This window comes from Salvelinus fontinalis, chromosome 2 (assembly GCF_029448725.1).
Source record: "Salvelinus fontinalis isolate EN_2023a chromosome 2, ASM2944872v1, whole genome shotgun sequence".
Lineage (NCBI taxonomy): Eukaryota > Metazoa > Chordata > Actinopteri > Salmoniformes > Salmonidae > Salvelinus > Salvelinus fontinalis.
Window position 1 is genome coordinate 89,227,840 of NC_074666.1, and position 17,739 is coordinate 89,245,578.

The 17,739-nt window shown below is 46.3% G+C and overlaps 1 protein-coding gene across 1 annotated transcript in view; it reads left to right on the top strand.

Annotated features, from left to right (window-relative positions):
• Positions 1 to 17,739, top strand: part of LOC129831136 (protein tweety homolog 2-like) — a 70,565-nt gene that overhangs the window by 50,976 nt on the left and 1,850 nt on the right. The window contains exons 7-13 of the mRNA XM_055894211.1: positions 4,077 to 4,146; positions 4,889 to 4,944; positions 5,921 to 6,013; positions 7,358 to 7,450; positions 7,755 to 7,897; positions 9,131 to 9,316; positions 9,859 to 9,937. Coding sequence (XP_055750186.1) covers positions 4,077 to 4,146; positions 4,889 to 4,944; positions 5,921 to 6,013; positions 7,358 to 7,450; positions 7,755 to 7,897; positions 9,131 to 9,316; positions 9,859 to 9,937 — 720 coding nt within the window. The remainder of the gene's footprint in view (positions 1 to 4,076; positions 4,147 to 4,888; positions 4,945 to 5,920; positions 6,014 to 7,357; positions 7,451 to 7,754; positions 7,898 to 9,130; positions 9,317 to 9,858; positions 9,938 to 17,739) is intronic.

Genomic DNA, 17,739 nt, shown 5'->3' on the forward strand with positions numbered 1-17,739 from the left:
TCCAAGTCAGTTCATTAAATGTCTGCCCTGCTAGCACTGCCCTGGTCAACTTGAAGTGCTGTTATTGTGAAGGCTAACGTCTAGGAGCAACAACGGCTCAGGCACAAAGTGGTAGGCCACACAAGCTGGAAGAACTTGACTGGCCTGCACAGAGCCTGACCTCAACCCCATTGAACGCCTTTGGGATGAATTGGAACGCTGACTGCGAGTCAGGCCTAATCACCCAACATCAGCGCCCAGCCTCACTAATGCTCTTGTGTCTGAATGGCAGCAAGTTCCCACAGCAATGTTCCAACAGTGGAAAGTCTCCCAGAAGAGTGGAAGATGTTATAGCAGCAAAGGGGGACCAACTCCATATTAATGTTCATGGTTTTGGAATGAGATGTTTGACGAGCAGGTGTCCACATACTGGTCATGTAGTGTATGTGTGTCTACAGTATGTCTAGTCTTAGTGGGGTTAATGGGGCAGACTTTGTTCATAACAGGGCCATTCAGGATCCCTCTCCCCCCTCCCTCCATCCCAGAGAGGAGCCAGCATGGTGGGACTAGGATTATCCAGAGACTGGGCAGCTGTGCTTCTGACGCAGGCTGGAGGGAGAGGGAGGAGAGAGGAGGAGGGATTGAGTGACATGAGGAAATCATGAGTCTACATTTATTTGACCAGAAAATACACTGCAACAATATCACAACAACAGTCAGAATTACAGTAATGCATGCAATGTTGACATCACTGACCAGTTGATCCACAACCAGCCAGCTACAGAAACCATTGTGTCTGTGTTATTATGACACGACCTCTGACCTAGAATAATGACACAACCTCTGACCTAGAATAATGACACGACCTCTGACCTAGAATAATGACACGACCTCTGACCTAGAATAATGACACGACCTCTGACCTAGAATAATGACACGACCTCTGACCTAGAATAATGACACGACCTCTGACCTAGAATAACATGATGCCACAGTAAGCATGCCACACTTCTCCAGCTGGTAATTGCAGAGTCAGTATCTGTTGGGGGTCAGGATATACAGTAGTCTGCGTCCCAACTGGCATCCTATTGTCCCAACTGGCATCCTATTCCCTACATAGTGCCCTTGTAGATAATGGAGCACCATTTGGGAGCCTGACACAGATACTGTGATGTGGTCTATGGAGATCAGGGTAGAGGTCAATCCCTAGTAGTAAAACACAGATACTGTGATGTGGTCTATGGAGATCAGGGTAGAGGTCAATCCCTAGTAGTAAAACACAGATACTGTGATGTGGTCTATGGAGATCAGGGTAGAGGTCAATCCCTAGCAGTAAAACACAGATACTGTGATGTGGTCTATGGAGATCAGGGTAGAGGTCAATCCCTAGTAGTAAAACACAGATACTGTGATGTGGTCTATGGAGATCAGGGTAGAGGTCAATCCCTAGTAGTAAAACACAGATACTGTGATGTGGTCTATGGAGATCAGGGTAGAGGTCAATCCCTAGTAGTAAAACACAGATACTGTGATGTGGTCTATGGAGATCAGGGTAGAGGTCAATCCCTAGTAGTAAAACACAGATACTGTGATGTGGTCTATGGAGATCAGGGTAGAGGTCAATCCCTAGTAGTAAAACACAGATACTGTGATGTGGTCTATGGAGATCAGGGTAGAGGTCAATCCCTAGCAGTAAGACACAGATACTGTGATGCAGTGAAGTGGATTTTCAAACCTTGTCACTGGAACATTATCAACTCCCTCGTTTTTTTCCCTGCGTTCCTCATTCTCCTCTTCCGTTGATTTCTCCTCCTCAACCCAGATCATTGTTCCTCCTCCTCCTCAACCCAGATCATTGTTCCTCCTCCTCAACCCAGATCATTGTTCCTCCTCCTCCTCAACCCAGATCATGTTCCTCCTCCTCCTCAACCCAGATCATTGTTCCTCCTCTTCCTCAACCCAGATCATTGTTCCTCCTCCTCCTCCTCCCAGATCATTGTTCCTCCTCTTCCTCAACCCAGATCATTGTTTCTCCTCCTCCTCAACCCAGATTATTGTTCCTCCTCCTCCTCAACCCAGATCATTGTTCCTCCTCCTCCTCAACCCAGATCATTGTTCCTCCTCTTCCTCAACCCAGATCGTTGTTCCTCCTCTTCCTCAACCCAGATCATTGTTCCTCCTCCTCCTCAACCCAGATCATTGTTCCTCCTCCTCCTCAACCCAGATCATTGTTCCTCCTCCTCCTCAACCCAGATCATTGTTCCTCCTCTTCCTCAACCCAGATCATTGTTCCTCCTCCTCCTCAACCCAGATCATTGTTCCTCCTCCTCCTCAACCCAGATCATTGTTCCTCCTCTTCCTCAGCCCAGGTCATTGTTCCTCCTCCTCCTCAGCCCAGATCATTGTTCCTCCTCCTCAACTCCTCCTCTCCCAACAATAAGAGAGGGTGAGAAATATTTGGTCATAGAAATATAATGCCAATAGATCATGACTATATAGATTACCTCTAAACTTCTAGTCATGTCATTGTATTTCTATGTGTATGGCCCTCTCTAGGAGTGACAGTCTGAATACTGGAGATTTTTGGCCTGCCAGTAATTGCTTATGCATGCACATCAACAGGCTCTCTCCCTACACACACAAACACGCACACACACGCATGCACAGTCCTTGCTATCTGGGGTCCTTAGGGCATCTAACTCTGAGGTCACCCCATTAAAGTTGAAATGTGAAATGGTTAAGGTAAGGTTTAAGGTTAGGGTTTAGGGTTGGGATGTCCCAAGGACCCCGGATAGCACTAACCACACACACACACACACACACACACACACACACACACACACACACACACACACACACACACACACACACACACACACACACACACACACACACACACACACACACACACACACACACACACACACACACACACACAGAGACTGTATGCCAGGGTTGGTTCTGCTACGTTCAGGTTAAAGAGGTGTGTAGACTGTTGTAACTAACAGCCCTCTTGTGTGATCTATAGTTGAATTACTTGGACAGGATGTTATTTTCTGTCACGGCCTCCATCGACTGTCTAATAAAACAGAACAGTCATTGAGACTCTGGGAAGGGATTTGAGGCTGAAGTGTGTCTTGTTTCCCCTTCAGGGCACCAGTAACTTCTGACTGTATAGTGTCCTGTTTCCCCAGCAGGGCACCAGTAACTTCTGACTCTATATTATCTTGTTTCCCCTTCAGGGCACCAGTAACTTCTGACTGTATAGTGTCCTGTTTCCCCTGCAGGGCACCAGTAACTTCTGACTGTATAGTGTCCTGTTTCCCCTGCAGGGCACCAGTAACTTCTGACTGTATAGTGTCCTGTTTCCCCTTCAGGGCACCAGTAACTTCTGACTGTATAGTGTCCTGTTTCCCCTGCAGGGCTCCAGTAACTTCTGACTGTATAGTGTCCTGTTTCCCCTTCAGGGCACCAGTAACTTCTGACTGTATAGTGTCCTGTTTCCCCTGCAGGGCACCAGTGACTTCTGACTGTATAGTGTCCTGTTTCTCCTGCAGGGCACCAGTGACTTCTGACGGTATAGTGTCCTGTTTCTCCTGCAGGGCACCAGTAACTTCTGACTGTATAGTGTCCTGTTTCCCCTGCAGGGCACCAGTGACTTCTGACTGTATAGTGTCCTGTTTCTCCTGCAGGGCACCAGTGACTTCTGACTGTATAGTGTCCTGTTTCCCCTGCAGGGCACCAGTAACTTCTGACTGTATAGTGTCCTGTTTCCCCTTCAGGGCACCAGTAACTTCTGACTGTATAGTGTCCTGTTTCCCCTTCAGGGCACCAGTAACTTCTGACGGTAAATTATCTTGTTTTCCCTTCAGGGCACCAGTAACTTCTGACGGTATATTATCTTGTTTCCTCTTCAGGGCACCAGTGACTTCTGACGGTATATTATCTTGTTTTCCCTTCAGGGCACCAGTGACTTCTGACGGTATATTATCTTGTTTCCTCTTCAGGGCACCAGTGACTTCTGACAGTATATTATCTTGTTTCCTCTTCAGGGCATCAGTAACGTCTGACGGTATATTATCTTGTTTTCCCTTCAGGGCACCAGTGACTTCTGTGTGTCTCCAGACAAGTTCATAGCAAACAGGACCAAGGAGTTCCTCAGTGCAGGTGAGGTACCTTCCTGTTCAAGTTCAAGTTTTACTAATAGCAGTGATTTATGCAAGTTATCTTCACAGTCCACACTGGTCAGATAGAATCACTGGCCAGATAGATTCACTGGTCAGATAGAATTACTGGTCAGGCAGAACCACTGGCCAGATAGAACCACTGGCCAGATAGAATCACTGGTCAGATTGAATCACTGGTCAGATAGAACTACTGGCCAGATAGAATCACTGTTTCAGAACAATTCCTACATGTTAAGATGTGTTTATGTTGTCTTTTCTTTCTAAAATGAATGAACATAATTAGTACAGTGTGTGTTTGGGTTCATCTTCATTGGGATGAGCTTTGGTTGTTTGACTCTCTCTCTATCTTTTCCCACTCCCCCCCCCCCCCTTCCTCCCTCTCTCTCTCCTCTCTCTCTCTCTCTCCTCTCCCGCTCTCTCTCATGCTCTCCAATCTCCCTCCCCCTCTCTCTCCCTGTCCCTTTCACCTCCTGTCCCTCTCTCATTCTCTCACGGTCTCTCTCTCCCTCTCTCTCTATCCCCCCTCCCCCTCTCTATGTCTCTCCCCCTGTCACTCCCTCTCTCGCCTCTCTCTCTCTCCACTTCCCTCCATCTCTCGCTCTCTTTGTCTCCCCCTCTCTCTCTCCCCCCCTTTCTCTCTCCCACCCTCTCTCTCCTCTCACACTCTCCCCCCTCTCGCTCTCTCTTGCTCTCTCTCTCCCCTCTCTCTCTCCTCCTAACAGAAGTGACACACTACTACCTGTATTGCAGTCAGAGTCTACCCAACCCTTTCCAACAGGTACTGAAATCACCTTCTAACACACACACACACACACACACACACACACACACACACACACACACACACACACACACACACACACACACACACACACACACACACACACACACACACACACACACACACACACACACACACACAGACACACATTAATGATATTTTGCTTTTAAAAGTAGTTTTCCTTCATTAGTTTGATTAGTTCAGAAGCAGATGTTAATGAAAACGTTGTTGAGCTTCTAGGGATAAAACCAAGCAGCTACTAATTTAATGACTTCAAGACCACAACAAAAATACACTTTGATCCAAGTCCATGACATCAGTGGGGTTTGGAGATAATTAGTGGGGAGTAGACATAGACCGTGTGTATAGTCTGCCTCCAGGACTACACAGTCCACACACACACACAGACACACAGACACACACACACACACACACACACACACACACACACAGACACACACACACACACACACACACACACACACACACACACACACACACACACACACACACACACACACACACACACAGCAGTATCCATTTAAAGCTTTGTGTTATGCCTTGTTAAGTAGACACAGATAATGTGCCCTCTTATGGCTGAGCCAATGGAAATATTGTCTGTTGTTTGTGCTTGGGATCAGAGAGGGGAGGGTGTTTTGGGGTGTGTGGGGTAATCTGGATAATCTGGGGCCCTCCATCTGATATGAACATGTCCTCCATTAAGCGTCCATAATGACACACTTTATGACATATTTTCACTCATGTTTCTACACAGCTTTGACTCGACAAATTTTTTTTGTGTGTGTGTCTGTCTGTCTGTCTGTCTGTGTCTGTCTGTGTCTGTGTGTGTGTGTGTGTGTGTGTGTGTGTGTGTGTGTGTGTGTGTGTGTGTGTGTGTGTGTGTGTGTGTGTGTGTGTGTGTGTGTGTGTGTGTGTGTGTGTGTGTGTGTGTGTGTGTGTGTGTGTGCATCAGTCTCTGACTATCTTCCAGAGGTCTCTAACCACCATGCAGATCCAGATACAAGGACTACTGCAGTTCTCTGTACCTGTCTTCCCTACTGCTGAGGTGAGTAACTGGAACAGATACAAGGACTACTGCAGTTGTCTGTACCTGTCTTCCCTACTGCTGAGGTGAGTGACTGGGACAGATACAAGGACTACTGCAGTTGTCTGTACCTGTCTTCCCTACTGCTGCGGTGAGTGACTGGGACAGATACAAGGACTACTGCAGTTGTCTGTACCTGTCTTCCCTACTGCTGAGGTGGGTGACTGGGACAGATACAAGGACTACTGCAGTTGTCTGTACCTGTCTTCCCTACTGCTGAGGTGGATGACTGGGACAGATACAAGGACTACTGCAGTTGTCTGTACCTGTCTTCCCTACTGCTGCGGTGGTTGGATGGAGCAGCCGTCAACATAGAAATAGTATTATATTTATTATATTCACTACATATATCTCTATGGAGCTCAACATCTGGTGCTCATGGTGACAATGTTCTCTTCTCAACCTGTACGGGCAGAGCGTTAAAACGCTGTTAAAGCCCTCATGGAGATGAATGGTCAAATCCTACATGTCTGTTTAACATGTTAGGGTTAATTAGTGCTCTGTGCCACTGTGTATAGAAGAGTGAAATGTTATCCTTAGACTAGTGGAGCTAGGAGGACACATGGAGTTACAGGAGGACACATGGAGTTACAGGAGGACGCATGGAGTTACAGGAGGACACATAGTGTTACAGGAGGATACATAGTGTTACAGGAGGACACATATTGTTACAGGAGGATACATAGTGTTACAGGAGGACACATAGTGTAACAGAAGGACACATAGTGTTACAGGAGGATACATGGAGTTACAGGAGGACACATAGTGTTACAGGAGGATACATGGAGTTACAGGAGGACACATAGTGTTACAGGAGGATACATAGTGTTACAGGAGGACCCATAGTGTTACAGGAGGATACATGGAGTTACAGGAGGATACATAGTGTTACAGGAGGACACATATTGTTACAGGAGGACACATATTGTTACAGGAGGACACATAGTGTTACAGGAGGACACATAGTGTTACAGGAGGACACATAGTGTTACAGGAGGACACATAGTGTTACAGGAGGATACATGGAGTTACAGGAGGACACATGGAGTTACAGGAGGACACATAGTGTTACAGGAGAACACATAGAGTTACAGGAGGACACATAGTGTTACAGGAGGACCCATAGTGTTACAGGAGGACACATAGTGTTACAGGAGGACACATAGTGTTACAGGAGGACCCATAGAGTTACAGGAGGACCCATAGAGTTACAGGAGGACACATAGTGTTACAGGAGAACCCATAGTGTTACAGGAGGATACATAGTGTGTTTTTCCTCACACTATCTTCATACCTTGTCTACAGAGAGACCTTCTGGGCATCCAGCGCCTGCTGAACTCTACAGAGTTCAACCTGAACCAGTTAACAGCCCTGCTAGACTGCAGGGGGCTCCATAAGGTGAGATGATTACCCTGACACGAGAGGATGTCATGGTTACAGTCTGAATGGTCTGTAGAATGAGAACATACCCAGAGACACTTGAATGAAAAGACAAAAGGTGCTCTTAGGTTCTTTGAAATCCCCCAAAAACTATTATCTCACAACACTCCACTTTGTGACTATACCAGAAATAGAAAAGGAGTTAGAATCTTAACAGTAATGGTAACAGTGAGGGTAACAGTGAGGGTAACTACAAGGGTAACTGTGAGGGTAACAGTGAGGGTAACAGTGATGGTAACAGTGAGGGTATGTTGTGTTGTAGAACTACCTGGATGGTCTGATGGGGGTGTGTTATGACGGGGTGGAGGGTCTCCTCTACCTCTGCCTCTTCTCTCTGCTGTCGGTCAGTGCCTTCTGTGTCATGCTGTGTGCCATCCCCCGGGCATGGACCCTCATCACCAGCAGGTAGGCACTGGTAACACTGTATCTGGTCTATGTGTGTTCAACCTACCTGAAACCACATCCCCAACCCCAACCTTGACCTTTACACCTAAGCCTAACCAAATAAGGACTGGGAGATTCACGGCCTAAAAGATGTTTGCTATAGTGGTTATTTTGTGTTTATTGGTTTCAATGAACAATGTTGATGTTAGACCAGTGGAGGCTGCTGAGGAGAGGACGGCTCATAATAATGGCCGGAACGAAACCAATGGAATGGCATCAAACACCCGGAAACCATGGAAACCATGTGTTTGATGTATTTCATACCATTCCACCGACTCCGCTCCAGCCATTATCATGAGCCTGTCCTCCCCAATGAAGGTGTCACCAACCTCCTGTGTGCTAGAGGGCCTGGATGTTGATGCTAGAGGGCCTGGATGTTGATGCTAGAAGACCTGGATGTTGATGCTAGAGGACCTGGATGTTGATGCTAGAGGACCTGGATGTTGATGCTAGAGGACCTGGATGTTGATGCTAGAGGGCCTGGATGTTGATGCTAGAGGGCCTGGATGTTGATGCTAGAGGGCATGGATGTTGATGCTAGAGGACCTGGATGTTGATGCTAGAGGGCATGGATGTTGATGCTAGAGGGCCTGGATGTTGATGCTATAGGGCATGGATGTTGATGCTAGAGGGCATGGATGTTGATGCTAGAGGACCTGGATGTTGATGCTAGAGGGCATGGATGTTGATGCTAGAGGACCTGGATGTTGATGCTAGAGGACCTGGATGTTGATGCTAGAGGGCCTGGATGTTGATGCTAGAGGACCTGGATGTTGATGCTAGAGGGCCTGGATGTTGATGCTAGAGGGCCTGGATGTTGATGCTAGAGGGCATGGATGTTGATGCTAGAGGGCCTGGATGTTGATGCTAGAGGGCCTGGATGTTGCTGCTAGAGGGCCTGGATGTTGATGCTAAAGGGCCTGGATGTTGATGCTAGAGGGCCTGGATGTTGATGCTAGAGGGCCTGGATGTTGATGCTAGAGGGCCTGGATGTTGATGCTAGAGGGCATGGATGTTGATGCTAGAGGGCCTGGATGTTGATGCTAGAGGGCATGGATGTTGATGCTAGAGGGCCTGGATGTTGATGCTAGAGGGCCTGGATGTTGCTTTGGGCACCATTGTGCCCTTCTTTAAAATGAAACTAACAGAAAGCCTGGCTCTGACTAACTGTGTGCTCCCCTGTGGTGATCTCAGGGACAGGGACTATGACGACATCGACGAGGAGGATCCGTTTAACCCCCAGGCCCGTCATATGGCCTTCAACCCCAGTAGAGCCAGCCATGTACACAGCTTCTGTAGCTTCAGCAGCAGTCTGGACAGCCAGGCCAGTCCACACCCTCCACCACAGACTGCCGCCATCCTCCCCACCTCAGAGTACATGTAAGTAGAGAGAGGAGGTGCGGTAGGGTGTCTGTGCCGGCGTGTGTGTCCCTGTCCGTGTGCGTGTCCCTATCCCTGTCCGTATCTGTGTCCATGTGTGTGTGTCTGGAATAAGCAGCACTGTGTTTGTTTTATCAGATAAGTTGACTCTCTCTCTTTCTCTGTCTTTCTCTGTTTCTCGCTCACTCTCTCTCTCTCTCTGTTTTTCTCACTCCCTCTCTCACTCTCTCTCACTCTCTCTTTGTCTCTCTTTCTGCACCCCCCCTCACTCTTTCTCTCTCTCTCTCTCTCTCTCTGTCTGTTTCTCTCGCTCTCTCTCTCTCACTCCCTCTCTCTCTCTTTGTGTCTCTCTCTCCACCCCCCCTCACTCTCTCTGTGTCTATCTCTCCTCTCTCTCTCCACCCCTTCTCACTCTCTCTGTGTCTCTCTCTCCACCCCCCCTCACTCTGTCTGTGTAACTCTCTCCTCTCTCTCTCCACCCCCCCTCACTCTCTCTTTCTCCCCCCTCTATCTCTATCTCTCCCCCCATATCTCTCCTATAGGAATCAGTCCATGCTGTTTGGAGGGAACCCTCGTTATGAGAACGTTCCTCTGATCGGGAGGGGATCCCCGCCACCCTCGGTACGTTGGCCAGGTCTCTCGTTCTGGAGGCTAGGTCCCTCGTGTGATGATGTCACTGACATTAACATTAACAGTGCTCCGTTCTACTGAAGGACCACAGACACACTCATGTAGAGTTACTGTGTGTAGAGCCAGAGGCCAGACAGGTCCCTAGATAATGGCATCAACACTAACACATATTGTACTGAAGGACCACAGACATTCTCCAAGACACCCTGCCAGTCAGGCCTTCACTGTGTCTACCATACAGTATCCACAGCCTGACAGAAACCTCCTGTGGGCAGCAGGTAGCCTAGCGGTTAAGAGTGTTGGGTCAGTAACCGTAAGGTCACTGGTTCAAATCCCTGAGCCGACTAGGTGAAAAATCTGTTGATGTGCCCTTGAGCAAGGCACTTAACCCTAATTGCTTCTGTAAATCTTTCTGGATAAGAGCAATTGGCCCAGTCCTAAATTGTCCCCTAAAACCTGTGCCCTATACACTTGTGATCCACCTTGCTATCTGATAGGCTATCTGGACGTTTCATCATATTGCTTATACCAATCAAATACTCTCAGATTTCCACTAGGGTTTATTTGTGGGGTCGATTTGGAATTGGCCCTTCCACTGCACATTATCGTGAAGGACTGCTCTCTGCTGGTCATGGACTGAAATACTGACAAAACAGTACATGCTCTACTCCCTTGTGCCATTATTTGGCCTGATGCTCTGATGCAGGCCTGCTAATGACCATAGAGAGAGGCTAGCCTGCTAATGACCCTAGAGAGATGGTAGCCTGCTAATGACTGTAGAGAGATGCTAGCCTGCTAATGACCGTAGAGAGAGGCTAGCCAGCAGATGACCGTAGAGAGATGCTAGCCTGCAGATGACCGTAGAGAGATGCTAGCCTGCTAATGACTGTAGAGAGATGCTAGCCTGCTAATGACCATAGAGAGATGCTAGCCTGCTAATGACCGTAGAGAGATGCTAGCCTGCTAATGACCGTAGAGAGATGCTAACCTGCTAATGACTGTAGAGAGATGCTAGCCTGCTAATGACCGTAGAGAGAGGCTAGCCAGCAGATGACCGTAGAGAGATGCTAGCCTGCAGATGACCGTAGAGAGATGCTAGCCTGCTAATGACTGTAGAGAGATGCTAGCCTGCTAATGACCATAGAGAGATGCTAGCCTGCTAATGACCGTAGAGAGATGCTAGGCTAATGACTGTAGAGAGATGCTACTGTAATTTTACAGTATGACCTGACTGGTAATGTTACAGTATGGTCTGACTGGTAATGTTACAGTATGACCTGACTGGTAATTTTACAGTATGACCTGACTGGTAATGTTACAGTATGGTCTGACTGGTAATGTTACAGTATGGCCTGACTGGTAATGTTACAGTATGACCTGACTGGTAATGTTACAGTATGGTCTGACTGGTAATGTTACAGTATGGCCTGACTGGTAATGTGGTAATGTTACAGGATGGTCTGACTGGTAATGTTACAGTATGGCCTGACTGGTAATGTTACAGGATGGCATGACTGGTAATGTTACAGTATGCTCTGACTGGTAATGTTACAGGATGACCTGACTGGTAATGTTACAGGATGACCTGACTGGTAATGTTACAGTATGACCTGACTGGTAATGTTACAGTATGACCTGACTGGTAATGTTACAGTATGGCCTGACTGGTAATGTTACAGTATGGCCTGACTGGTAATGTGGTAATGTTACAGGATGGCCTGACTGGTAATGTTACAGTATGACCTGACTGGTAATGTTACAGTATGGCCTGACTGGTAATGTTACAGTATGACCTGACTGGCCTGACTGGTAATGTTACAGTATGGCCTGACTGGTAATGTTACAGTATGACCTGACTGGTAATGTTACGGTATGGTCTGACACGTAATGTTACAGGATGGCCTGACTGGTAATGTTACGGTATGGTCTGACAGGTAATGTTACAGTATGGTCTGACTGGTAATGTTACAGGATGACCTGACTGGTAATGTTACAGTATGGCCTGACTGGTAATGTTACAGTATGGTCTGACTGGTAATGTTACAGGATGACCTGACTGGTAATGTTACAGTATGGCCTGACTGGTAATGTTACAGTATGGTCTGATTGGTAATGTTACAGGATGACCTGACTGGTAATGTTACAGGATGGCCTGACTGGTAATGTTACAGTATGGCCTGACTGGTAATGTTACAGTATGGTCTGACAGGTAATATTACAGTATGACTTGACTGGTAATGTTACGGTATGGTCTGACAGGTAATGTTACAGTATGACCTGACTGGTAATGTTACAGTATGACCTGACTGGTAATGTTACAGTATGACCTGACTGGTAATGTTACAGTATGGCCTGACTGGTAATGTTACAGTATGGTCTGACAGGTAATATTACAGTATGACTTGACTGGTAATGTTACGGTATGGTCTGACAGGTAATGTTACAGTATGACCTGACTGGTAATGTTACAGTATGACCTGACTGGTAATGTTACAGTATGACCTGACTGGTAATGTTACAGTATGGCCTGACAGGTAATGTTACAGTATGGCCTGACTGGTAATGTTACAGTATGGCCTGACTGGTAATGTTACAGTATGGTCTGACTGGTAATGTTACAGTATGACCTGACTGGTAATGTTACAGTATGGCCTGACTGGTAATGTTACAGTATGGCCTGACTGGTAATGTTACAGTATGGTCTGACTGGTAATGTTACAGTATGACCTGACTGGTAATGTTACAGTATGACCTGACTGGTAATGTTACAGTATGGCCTGACTGGTAATGTTACAGTATGGCCTGACTGGTAATGTTACAGTATGGTCTGATTGGTAATGTTACAGTATGGCCTGACTGGTAATGTTACAGTATGGCCTGACTGGTAATGTTACAGTATGGCCTGACTGGTAATGTTACAGTATGGCCTGACTGGTAATGTTACAGTATGGCCTGACTGGTAATGTTACAGTATGGTCCGACTGGTAATGTTACAGTATGGCCTGACTGGTAATGTTACAGTATGGCCTGACAGGTAATGTTACAGGATGTTGCTGTGAAGCTGAACCGTTGTTCTAGTGCTGCTGTGTGCAGGGAGAGAATCAAACTCGTCAGTCAGAACACTTAGTCTCTTCTTACACACACACAGGCATGCGCACGCACACACACACACACACACACACACACACACACACACACACACACACACACACACACACACACACACACACACACACACACACACACACACACACACATGCACACACATGCAAGCGAGACTACAGAGCACTTACAAAAAGAGTGCTTCTTGTTCTGCATTTGTTCAGAACACAGGGTGTGCTGTATACCCTGCCATGAGAGGAGAGGCCCAGTGGTTGTGTTATTAGAACTGAACAGCTACACTGTCAGCCGCTGTTTAATAAATGCTACCGCTAACACACAGGGTCAGTCTCTGGCATCAGGAAACAAGTGGGACTAGATGCTACCGCTAACACACAGGGTCAGTCTCTGGCATCAGGAAACAAATGGGACTAGATGCTACCGCTAACACACAGGGTCAGTCTCTGGCATCAGGAAACAAGTGGGACTAGATGATACCGCTGACACACAGGGTCAGTCTCTGGCATCAGGAAACAAGTGGGACTAGATGATACCGCTAACACACAGGATCAGTCTCTGGCATCAGGAAACAAGTGGGACTAGATGATACCGCTAACACACAGGGTCAGTCTCTGGCATCAGGAAACAAGTGGGACTAGATGATACCGCTAACACACAGGGTCAGTCTCTGGCATCAGGAAACAAGTGGGACTAGATGCTACTGCTAACACACAGGGTCAGTCTCTGGCATCAGGAAACAAGTGGGACTAGATGATACCGCTAACACACAGGATCAGTCTCTGGCATCAGGAAACAAGTGGGACTAGATGATACCGCTAGCACACAGGATCAGTCTCTGGCATCAGGAAACAAGTGGGACTAGATGATACCGCTAACACACAGGATCAGTCTCTGGCATCAGGAAACAAGTGGGACTAGATGATACCGCTAACACACAGGATCAGTCTCTGGCATCAGGAAACAAGTGGGAGTAGATGATACCGCTAACACACAGGATCAGTCTCTGGCATCAGGAAACAAGTGGGACTAGATGCAACCGCTAACACACAGGATCAGTCTCTGGCATCAGGAAACAAGTGGGACTAGATGATACCGCTAACACACAGGATCAGTCTCTAGCATCAGGAAACAAGTGGGACTAGATGATACCGCTAACACACAGGGTCAGTCTCTGGCATCAGGAAACAAGTGGGACTAGATGCTACCGCTAACACACAGGGTCAGTCTCTGGCATCAGGAAACAAGTGGGACCAGATGATACCGCTAACACACAGGGTCAGTCTCTGGCATCAGGAAACAAATGGGACTAGATGATACCGCTAACACACAGGATCAGTCTCTGGCATCAGGAAACAAGTGGGAGTAGATGATACCGCTAACACACAGGATCAGTCTCTGGCATCAGGAAACAAGTGGGACTAGATGCAACCGCTAACACACAGGATCAGTCTCTGGCATCAGGAAACAAGTGGGACTAGATGATACCGCTAACACACAGGATCAGTCTCTAGCATCAGGAAACAAGTGGGACTAGATGATACCGCTAACACACAGGGTCAGTCTCTGGCATCAGGAAACAAGTGGGACTAGATGATACCGCTAACACACAGGGTCAGTCTCTGGCATCAGGAAACAAGTGGGACTAGATGATACCGCTAACACACAGGATCAGTCTCTGGCATCAGGAAACAAGTGGGACTAGATGCTACCGCTAACACACAGGGTCAGTCTCTGGCATCAGGAAACAAGTGGGACTAGATGATAGGAAGCTGTCTTTTAAACAGATCCAATTCAGATGTGGATTTATGTGGATAGATGGAACCTATTTATTTATGAAGCGTTATATTTTCCACTGGATGTTTTTAAGCCGTTGCCAATATGCACTTGTCCATTTTATATTGTAAAAATATTACATTTTTGTACAAATGACAGAGACAAAAACCTTTTTGTGTGCCAATCATACTGGCCTTTTGTTTTTTCTACATCTACCATATAGGGTATAGGCCAGAACCTCACATATCTCTTTATGCTGTCTTAAAGAACAGTTTGTTATTTTACAATCCTAACCGGACATCTAACTCATATTTTGCTTCTAACTTTATTTTTGTTTTTTCTTTTACTCGCAGACATTTAGAAACAGTAAGTGTTCTGTTGTACACTACACACAACCTTACTGTACCTTTACACTACCCTTTCCTTTGTTAAGGAGGATGCACTACACACAACCTTACTGTACCTTTACACTACCCTTTCCTTTGTTAAGGAGGATACACTACACACAACCTTACTGCACCTTTACACTACCCTTTCCTTTGTTAAGGAGGAGGCACTACACACAACCTTACTGTACCTTTACACTACCCTTTCCTTTGTTAAGGAGGATGCACTACACACAACCTTACTGTACCTTTACACTACCCTTTCCTTTGTTAAGGAGGATGCACTACACACAACCTTACTGTACCTTTACACTACCCTTTCCTTTGTTAAGGAGGATACACTACTCACAACCTTACTGTACCTTTACACTACCCTTTCCTTTGTTAAGGAGGATGCACTACACACAACCTTACTGTACCTTTACACTACCCTTTCCTTTGTTAAGGAGGAGGCACTACACACAACCTTACTGTACCTTTACACTACCCTTTCCTTTGTTAAGGAGGATGCACTACTCACAACCTTACTGTACCTTTACACTACCCTTTCCTTTGTTAAGGAGGATACACTACACACAACCTTACTGTACCTTTACACTACCCTTTCCTTTGTTAAGGAGGAGGCACTACACACAACCTTACTGTACCTTTACACTACCCTTTCCTTTGTTAAGGAGGATGCACTACTCACAACCTTACTGTACCTTTACACTACCCTTTCCTTTGTTAAGGAGGAGGCACTACACACAACCTTACTGTACCTTTACACTACCCTTTCCTTTGTTAAGGAGGATGCACTACACACAACCTTACTGTACCTTTACACTACCCTTTCCTTTGTTAAGGAGGATGGACTACACACAACCTTACTGTACCTTTACACTACCCTTTCCTTTGTTAAGGAGGATACACTACTCACAACCTTACTGTACCTTTACACTACCCTTTCCTTTGTTAAGGAGGATGCACTACACACAACCTTACTGTACCTTTACACTACCCTTTCCTTTGTTAAGGAGGAGGCACTACACACAACCTTACTGTACCTTTACACTACCCTTTCCTTTGTTAAGGAGGAGGCACTACACACAACCTTAATTGTACCTTTACACTACCCTTTCCTTAAGGAGGAGGCACTACACACAACCTTACTGTACCTTTACACTACCCTTTCCTTTGTTAAGGAGGAGGCACTACACACAACCTTACTGTACCTTTACACTACCCTTTCCTTTGTTAAGGAGGATGCACTACACACAACCTTACTGTACCTTTACACTACCCTTTCCTTTGTTAAGGAGGAGGCACTACACACAACCTTACTGTACCTTTACACTACCCTTTCCTTTGTTAAGGAGGATGCACTACACACAACCTTACTGTACCTTTACACTACCCTTTCCTTTGTTAAGGAGGATGCACTACACACAACCTTACTGTACCTTTACACTACCCTTTCCTTAAGGAGGAGGCACTACACACAACCTTACTGTACCTTTACACTACCCTTTCCTTTGTTAAGGAGGATGCACTACACACAACCTTACTGTACCTTTACACTACCCTTTCCTTTGTTAAGGAGGATGGACTACACACAACCTTACTGTACCTTTACACTACCCTTTCCTTTGTTAAGGAGGATACACTACTCACAACCTTACTGTACCTTTACACTACCCTTTCCTTTGTTAAGGAGGATACACTACACATAACCTTACTGTACCTTTACACTACCCTTTCCTTTGTTAAGGAGGAGGCACTACACACAACCTTACTGTACCTTTACACTACCCTTTCCTTTGTTAAGGAGGATACACTACACACAACCTTACTCTACCTTTACACTACCCTTTCCTTTGTTAAGGAGGATACACTACTCACAACCTTACTGTACCTTTACACTACCCTTTCCTTTGTTAAGGAGGATACACTACACACAACCTTACTGCACCTTTACACTACCCTTTCCTTTGTTAAGGAGGAGGCACTACACACAACCTTACTGTACCTTTACACTACCCTTTCCTTAAGGAGGATGCACTACACACAACCTTACTGTACCTTTACACTACCCTTTCCTTTGTTAAGGAGGATGCACTACACACAACCTTACTGTACCTTTACACTACCCTTTCCTTTGTTAAGGAGGAGGCACTACACACAACCTTACTGTACCTTTACACTACCCTTTCCTTTGTTAAGGAGGATACACTACACACAACCTTACTGTACCTTTACACTACCCTTTCCTTAAGGAGGAGGCACTACACACAACCTTACTGTACCTTTACACTACCCTTTCCTTAAGGAGGAGGCACTACACACAACCTTACTGTATCTTTACACTACCCTTTCCTTTGTTAAGGAGGATACTTTCCTTTGTCGTACCGCTCTCATTCTCCTTCCACCCATCTAATAAGAGGTGGTTCTAAGTCTTGTAATTCTTAGTTCTAGTTCTTAGTTCTAATTATTGCTCTTGTAACCCTACACCTCCGGAATGAGACTGACCATTAT